This window comes from Procambarus clarkii, chromosome 31, assembly GCF_040958095.1.
Source record: "Procambarus clarkii isolate CNS0578487 chromosome 31, FALCON_Pclarkii_2.0, whole genome shotgun sequence".
In the NCBI taxonomy this organism is placed as follows: Eukaryota; Metazoa; Arthropoda; class Malacostraca; order Decapoda; family Cambaridae; genus Procambarus; species Procambarus clarkii.
The window spans coordinates 37,491,199-37,499,630 of NC_091180.1; the positions used below are offsets into that span (position 1 = coordinate 37,491,199).

Consider the following 8,432-nt stretch of genomic DNA (forward strand, 5'->3'; position numbering starts at 1 on the left):
GATTTGATCGTACTATTAGTGAACACCAAATTTATATTAAGTTTCTTAAAAATCAGAGACAATTTTTCAAGTCCACTCGCATAAGGAACCACCAATGAGTTAATAATTTTTGGTTTCGCCTTAGGGACGTGATTATAAAACGTACGCTTGGCTTGTACAAACGAGAAATCCAAAAACCTCTTAGGATATTGTAAACTCTTCCCAATTTCATATATTTTAGCAATCTTTTCATCAAAAAACTCAGGGCTGCAAACCCTCAAAGCTCTTAGAAACATTCCTGAAAATACTGCCTGTTTAACTTTACTATGATGATTCGAATAAAAATGAACATACGACCCCACGTTGGTAGGTTTCCTATACACATTAAATATGAACTTTCTAGTGACTCTATGAATCATAATGTCCAAAAACGGAAGAGTACCATTCTCCTCAGTCTCACATGGGAATTTTATTGAAGGTACCAAAGAATTGCCAAAGGTTTCAGCAATCTTGAAAAGTATAGCAATGTCTCAGTTGAAGATATTAATGTGTGCAAAGGTATGATGTATGGCGTTTTACTTAACAATCCTGTTCCTAATTGTCCAAGTCGATTTGTTCATGCGTTCAAAAATCTCAAAAAAGATAGTTCATTACATATTACCAAGGCTGATAAGTCAAATGCAGTAGTTATTATGAATAAAGATGATCCGAATAAAGATGTCCGAAAAATGGAGTTACTCTTGGAAGACAGGGATACTTATCTATTGGTTAACAGAGATCCTACTGAAAAAGTGATTGCACATTTTAACAAAACTCTTAAAACTGTGTGTAAAGGCGATAAAGAATTGATATCTAGGCTAACAAGTCGATCCCCCTCTCTTCCTTACATGTATGGTCTTATAAAAACTCATAAGCCATATAATCCGGCAAGGCCGATTATTAGTTCAATTGGTTCGGCGGCTTATAAACTCTCTAAGTGGTTAGTCAAAGTTTTGTCCCCTATAGTTGGTACTATTTCCAACTCACACTTGACAAACAATGTGGACTTAGTTAATAAGCTATCCACACTGAATTTAAATTTTGATTTTAAACTTATAAGTTTCGATGTGACCTCTTTATTCACTAAAGTTCCTGTTGATGATCTGTTAGAATTTCTACGTGAGGAACTGCCTAAATATATTTTGAGCTTGCAGACCAATAAAGTATTGGAACTTATCAAATTGTGTATAAAAGACAATTATTTTAGTTTTAATGGAAAATTTTTCAAACAAACATTTGGTATGGCGATGAGCAATCCCCTGTCCTCAGTTTTAAGCAATTTGTATATGGAATTCTTTGAAACAAAAATCTTATCCAGGATTATCCCGGCTAATGTAGTTTGGTTTAGGTATGTTGATGATATTTTGTGCTTATGGCCGTGCAACAAAGACCAGATAGTTTTTCTTAATGAACTCAATTCTCTGGTACCTTCAATAAAATTCACTTGTGAGACTGAGGAGAATGGTACTCTTCCGTTTTTGGACATTATGATTCATAGAGTCACTAGAAAGTTCATATTTAATGTGTATAGGAAACCTACCAACGTGGGGTCGTATGTTCATTTTTATTCGAATCATCATAGTAAAGTTAAACAGGCAGTATTTTCAGGAATGTTTCTAAGAGCTTTGAGGGTTTGCAGCCCTGAGTTTTTTGATGAAGAGATTGCTAAAATATATGAAATTGGGAAGAGTTTACAATATCCTAAGAAGTTTTTGGATTTCTCGTTTGTACAAGCCAAGCGTACGTTTTATAATCACGTCCCTAAGGCGAAACCAAAAATTATTAACTCATTGGTGGTTCCTTATGCGAGTGGACTTGAAAAATTGTCTCTGATTTTTAAGAAACTTAATATAAATTTGGTGTTCACTAATAGTACGATCAAATCCAATTTAATAAAAAACTCTCCTGATACAGCAGGTTATGTGTATTCGATTCCCTGCAATGATTGTGATTCTGTGTACCTTGGACAAACAGGAAAGTCCTTACAATTGCGGTTGTCACAACATGCTTATAGTATTAGAACTGCCCAAACGTCTAATGCATTGTATCTACATACGAGTTTATGCGATCACAATATTAACTGGAATGGGGCAAAAAGCATTACCAATTGTGGGGATTTCGTGGAACGGAATTTGATTGAGTCTGCGCTAATCAGTCAGTGTCCAAATCTTCTTAATGTTAGTACTGGTATGTATAAACTTGATCCATTTTTAAGTTATAATATTGCACAACAGTTTAAGAAACAACTCTGATAATGAGGCTTACAATGTCTCATTATAATTGTATATTCATATATTGTGTGTTCATGAGGCTTTTCTTTAATCTTTCATCCTTCAACGAAAATTGTCCAGCGATATACTAGATGAATTATACGCACAAGAACATAACACCATCCTGACAGTGCAGGACATCACCAAAGGTTTACATTCCATCATAAACAAACGACGAGTAAATGAGGAAGTTAAAGTCTCATGCAAGGCTTCAGAAATAGAAAATAAGAGTCAATTAAAGGATAAAACAACTACCCCAAATAAACATCAGTCAATTACACTCACATCAAGTTGCAGAAAATCTGGCAATGCAGCAGAATCCTCCAAGCCTACTGTTACTAGTTCACCCAAACCGGTAACTTCCAAACGTGCAGTAGGCTGCGGGACATGTATGTTCTGCAAAAAGAAACATTCAACATACCGTTGTGCTAATTATCCAGACAGAGACCCTCTTATTAAGCGACTCCAGGAATTAGGGAGATGTTCAAGGTGTCTCAAGTCACACAACATCGACTATTGTGATACCCAATTCAACACCTGCAACAGGTGTAGAAGAGGTAGGCACCATGCAGCACTGTGCAAATATACGAAATTAACGTATTCAAGGCCCAAGGTGGAAGATAACATTCCCACCACAGTACAGTACTGCAAGGTGCAACTAACAAATAGTGTCCAATCGGCAAAGTCTAAAGGTAACACAACTTTGCCTACTGCCCAAATTACCATCCAGAAAAAGAGGGCCAAGGTCCATACCCGTGGGTTGTTTGACTAAGGGTCCCAGAGAACATGTCACTAAAAGGTTGGCAGATGAACTACAATTAAAGCCTGTAGCCCAGACGACAATCAACATCTCAGGGTTTATAACAGATGCAGGACCTCAAGTCTACCAGGTGGTACAACCATCAGTACGTTTAGGCAGGTACGTCTGTCAAGTATAAGCCATTATGGTGGACAAAATACCAGTAGACATACAAGTTCAAGGTCTGAGAGCAACAGCCAAATTCCTGAGAAATAGAGGAATAAAATTGGCAGATAATATTAGTCTGATCACCTCACCGACTTCGGTCTCCTTGTAGGGACAGACTACTACCATCGATTCACTGGTAGCCCTACTAAATATCAGGGCATAACCATGCTAAATTCTGCAGGAGGCAAATTACTCTCAGGCCCAGTAACAAGCCTGAGGAGACCTATGGCTGCAGATAAACCATACCAGTAGAAATCTAAATTTGTCAGCTGATTATATTTCTCCAGTAGCAATATACTAAGGAGATTACAGCTGACTATAGCAACAGAGGTTGATGTTACTATCATCATTTAAAGATGAAGATGAATTCATGAGGCTTCAGTGGCAAATCAGTGAAAAGTAGCCTAAACAGCTACAAGTCACTGCGACCAATGTCACTGAACCCACTGTAGTCTCAGAACCATACTTTACTTTAATGATAGGCTATTCAATCCTCTGAATCAATTGACTAAATTAAACCCCAATTAATCTGACGACTGATTTTGATGCATATATTATTTAATCAAGATGTATTCCATGGGTCTCAGTGTTTATATATCAGTGACCAGTTACCTGAACAAGCTTCAAGTTATATCTAATGTCACTGATCTCACTGCGGTCCCTGAATCATACTTGACTGTAGTACTTGATCACATTCAGTCTTCTGGGTTGATGATGTTGTTGAAGATGTTGACTCGATCAGCTGCCCCCACGGAGCCAGCCGCCGCCAGGTGACCTTGCTGGCCAAATCTATAACAGATATGGGGCTGACTTTTTTTATAAACAGCAGAGTGGAAACCCCATTAGGGATAACGAAGATGGGACATTCCGCTCCAGGGAGTTCGCCACAGTCCGGGTGCCAGCATACATCCCATGACAGTGTCCAGCAGAAACTTTATTCCATGGAATGCTTAAGACTTTTCCAAACTGCACAACCGGATGAACAGCCCATCAGTCATTTCAAAAGAAGCACCATGCACCGCCACATGCGTTAAATTGTTTTGATGATGCAAACGGTGTCCGCACCATCTGGCAGAGGGAAAGCCCGACAAAGGAACTCCTGCAACACACCATGATGTATATATATTTTACCTCTGCACGATGGTCTTGAAGGAGCTGAACGCCTACTAAATCGGGTAACTGGACACGTCGTACGGGGTATGGTGATTGAGACTGTTGGGGTTTTGGTTGACTGTATGGTGGTTTTTGTCAGGGCATCGGACCGGGGAGGGATTGCTCCCTTTCTTGTACCGGCCTTGGGGTTCCCCCTCTGGTGATGGGTCATGGTGGTGGAGGGGGGCTGTTCCGCTTGGTGACGATGGTGGCCATGGCTGTATATTGCATGTGGTATTGAAGCCGGTTTCCTTCAAGACCAAGCAGAAGGAAGGGTGATAATTATTAAATACAACAATTATTATAATAATAATTATTATAATAATAATAAATTAATTAGTAATTATCACTCTTCCTTCTGCTTGGTCTTGAAGGAAGCTGGCCTTGGGTGAAAGAGGGCTGTGACGATCTCTGTCTGGAACCTGTAGCTGCGGGACTGGGACGCCCACCTCCTGGTGCTCGTGCGGCCCAGGTTCTGCTTCAAGATATTATGGTTGTTCGTGCCCTTGATGGGGAGGTTCTTCTCCGGCCCCGACCAGGGTGGTTTCCAGTTTGGAATCCCTGTGCCTTCTTTCATAAACTTCGAGGTCAACTCCGGAGTTTACAGTTCCTGCGACGGCACATGGAACCAATCATATTGGCGTTTGCCTTTCCATTGGAGACTTTCGGCACCGTGGAGAGGGAGAACCTGCTGCTTGGGTAACAGCTTCTCCTCCGTATCAACCTACCCTGGCTTTGCGCCCTGGAGAGGACACTCCAAACCCGACAACCAGAGTGCAACTCCATAGTCTCATGAGACTGATGGATGCCTACTACTACTAAGGAAACCTGAGCTGCCGTGGGGTGAGGACGTGTCGCTTGGCCCCCTCTGGTAGTTTGGGGTGTTTGCCGTTTTCGTCGGCAGGGGGTGTGGGTGTCTCTGCCCTCACTGCTGTCCTTGGCTGGTGTTGACGTGGCACTTTTGCGATGAGCGACCATCTTCCCCCTGTTGTGTAGGTAAACTCCGTGGGTTTGGAGTTTACTTGCCGTGTTGGATATCCACTCATGGAGCAGGTCATGTGTGATGTGCTCCATGTCCCGGTCTTGGAGATCTACGGGGTTGAGCTGGTGACTGCTCACTGGGTGATCATCAAGTTTGTGAGAGAGGTGGCATACCATGACTTTCTCCGGTGGTACGAGGGACGTACCTTGCAGTTGCTGGATGGCACTGGATCTGTGGCCATTTCAGATCGGGGCAGTGCCGTGACTTATGTGAGTGTCCATGGAGCCCCCCATGGAGTTTCCTGAGTTCCTCCTCCGGCGTTTCTTTCAGAGATTTGGCTCCATCATCATTGTGAGGATGCACAAGCCATCTTCTGGGAAATATACGGGAATGCTGACGAACATTCATACCCTCGGGATGCGCCTGAGGTCGGACATTCCATCCTCTGTCCGACTTTTAGGGTACTACGTGCGGGTGTATTATGCCCGGCAACCCTGTACTTGTTTCCAGTGTGGCATGTTGGGGCATCAGGCTGCCGGGTGCACTGCGGATACAGTTGCTCCCGTCCACTTATTCTGTGAAGAGGATTTCCGCCGCTCCTGCTGGAGGAGGACACCGGGGTTGAGGGGGTGGACGTCCGGTTAGCTGATGCGGCTCCCCCTGCGTCGCCCGTCGTTCCTCCGGTTGTTGCGGACCCTCCCGCAGGTTTTGCAATGCAGTCGGTTGCTCTACCAGCTCCTGTCGATGTCCCTGCTGCTCCCATGGGCCTTCCTGGCGCTCCCTGTGAGGCGTCGTCGTCTTCTCTCTCGTCTTCAGCTACTGCGCCTGGCCCTGTGTCCTCGCCTCGGGCCCCGGCTGAGCTGGGGTGGCTGCGGAGCCTCCTGCTGTGTGTGGCCTGGTTCCCCCTGTGGTAGAGGCTGCTGCCGTTCTGCGTCGGGCGTCGGTTCGTCCGGCTAGTGGTACCCATGTTTCTGGCTCCGCTTCCGGCTCTGACGATCTCCGGCCAGAGCCCTAGCGTTCCAGGCGTTCGTCGTCTGCCTGGGCCGATGTTGGGGAATTCAGTGACTGTAGGTCTTTGGGTGTTGACGGTGTGGATCCGGATGCATCGATGGCTCCGCGGTTAGTGGAGGCGGAGGTCCATGTGCCTGCTGGTGATGGTGCCTGTGTCTCGGGTGTGCCTTCTGTTCCTTCTCCTCCAGGGGACTCTTCACAGTGGGGAGTGGTGGCTTCCGCTGTCAGGGATGGTGGGGATGCTGGTGCTGGGCGTGGCCTGGTAGTGACCTTACGGAAGGATGCGCCCAGCCTGTGTTCCCAGCAGTCGTCCGGTGGTGTGCCCGTGGACACTGGTGCCCCTGTGGTGGTGCCCTGTGTCCGGATCGCTCCTCTTAGGAGTGTGCGTTGAGGACCTGGGGGACGTGTTGCCGGCGTCTGTGATACCGCCGGGGGTCACTGGTCGGGGATTGCTGAGTTATACAAGGAGCCGAGAGAATTTCATGGTTGGACGATTCCCATGGTGTGGTGAGCGAGTGGTGGTCACTCGCATCAGAAGGGATACCATCTGGGTCCCCTGTTTGCGGGTGTTTGTTGCCGGGGTTCCGGATGAAATGGCGTCCCCAGTGGATGGTCCAGACCCTTGGCAGTGGTTGCACTGGGAAGCGTTCAATGTCCGGTTCCCTCGGGTCTTGTTTCCGGGCAAGTATGTCAGCTGATTTCCTGTTACTGTGCTTACTATGGTACTGTGTGCCCTTCTGGCTGTTTGTTTGCCTTCTTGTAGTTTGTGCCCGTGCCTCTCTCTTTGTTTGTGGCGAGGCAGGTGGTTTGGTGTGAGTGTTCTTTTTCATGTATTTGTTTTTGTGTGGTTATTTTGCCCTGTGTGTTCTATTAATGCTTTAAGTGTTGTGTTTGTTTTTTGTTTTTTATTTTTCATTTTTTATTTTGTTTGTTTATGGCTTGTTGTATGTAGTGATTTCTTGTTATATTTCATGTTGTACTTACTGTTGTGCTTTGTGGTCGGTCCTTCAGGCCGGTGATTCTGTTTGTTTTGTTTTATATTGCTATAATGTTACTATGTTTTCTTGTTTTGCTTGCATTTGCTTGCTTTTTTGTAATTGTTTTCTGTTTTGTGTCTTGATGTGCTTTTCTCATTTCTATAGTGTTCCCTTCTCCAGTTTTGATTATTGTTGTACTGTGCTGTCGGTCCTTCTGGCCGGTGGTTTCTTGTTTTGTTTTGTTATATTTAACTTGTTGTTTTATTGTATTTAACTTGCATGCTTGCATGTAAAAATAAAAAGAAAAAAACTACTACTACTATTGAAGAAGAGGCCTGTCGCCCCTATGCCATTCTCCTAGCGGATGATTCTCCTACTCCTTCTTTGCCCCCTTCCCCCAATGGACAATATTTGGCAAGTGTTTCCCGATGTGAGTATCCAGTACCGTTAGGGGTCGCCGTCGCCCAGATGGACGTGTTGATCCAGAACTGTTGAACAATTACCCGCCTCCTGGAGTTGTACGTGGTTTGTGGGCATTAGCTGCGACTCCACTTGCACGTGCTTTGGTGTGTTCTTTAGTGTTTGTTATATAGTTTGAATTTTTGTATGTTTGCTGATTGCGGTTTTATTGTATTTTCATTTGTTGCCTTTGTGCTTTTCGAACCCTTCTGTTTATGTGGGCCTACTGTCTGTTGGAAATAACCAACATATTATTTTCTCTCAACTCGTAATATTCACATTTACTAATATCACTAACACTTAGAATTAATATCGTTGGTGTTTCTATAGTAAGGCATAATTTAGCCATAAATTACCCAACCATCATGACGCCAAGCGTCGATAGTAGACTGAAACATGAAGTCTTCTACGAATGTTAGAGATTTCTAGAGTTCAGTTAATTGTCCTTTCTTTCTAAAAAATATTGTTCATTATGAAAGAAATATTCATTTTGCGTACTTATGCATACTGAGCTCGAGTATTCAACTAAATTAATTATTCCAGTTAAATGTTACACGTCTACCCTTCTCGTTTAATTTGTGCAATGATGATTACAT

The 8,432-nt window shown here is 43.9% G+C and overlaps 1 protein-coding gene across 1 annotated transcript; it reads right to left on the reverse strand.

The window, feature by feature from the left end:
• Positions 1–3,950: 3,950 nt before the first annotated feature.
• LOC138370286 (merozoite surface protein 2-like) lies at positions 3,951–6,356 on the reverse strand. Its single transcript, XM_069334302.1, has 3 exons — positions 5,890–6,356; positions 5,595–5,759; positions 3,951–4,044 (listed from the first exon to the last, which is right to left on the reverse strand). Exons 1-3 carry the CDS (start codon positions 6,354–6,356, stop codon positions 3,951–3,953), a joined length of 726 nt encoding a protein of 241 aa, XP_069190403.1.
• Between the last annotated feature and the right edge of the window lie 2,076 nt (positions 6,357–8,432).

Excerpts from the sequence above, each read along its gene's own strand:
- LOC138370286 (XM_069334302.1), bottom strand. The coding sequence starts at position 6,356 with ATGGGTACCACTAGCCGGACGAACCGACGCCCGACGCAGAACGGCAGC. Across the intron at positions 5,760-5,889 it reads ACATGCCACACTGGAAACAA|ATGGCTTGTGCATCCTCACA; the intron begins GTACAGGGTTGC and ends ATTTCCCAGAAG. Across the intron at positions 4,045-5,594 it reads TGCCATCCAGCAACTGCAAG|ATTTGGCCAGCAAGGTCACC; the intron begins GTACGTCCCTCG and ends TATCTGTTATAG.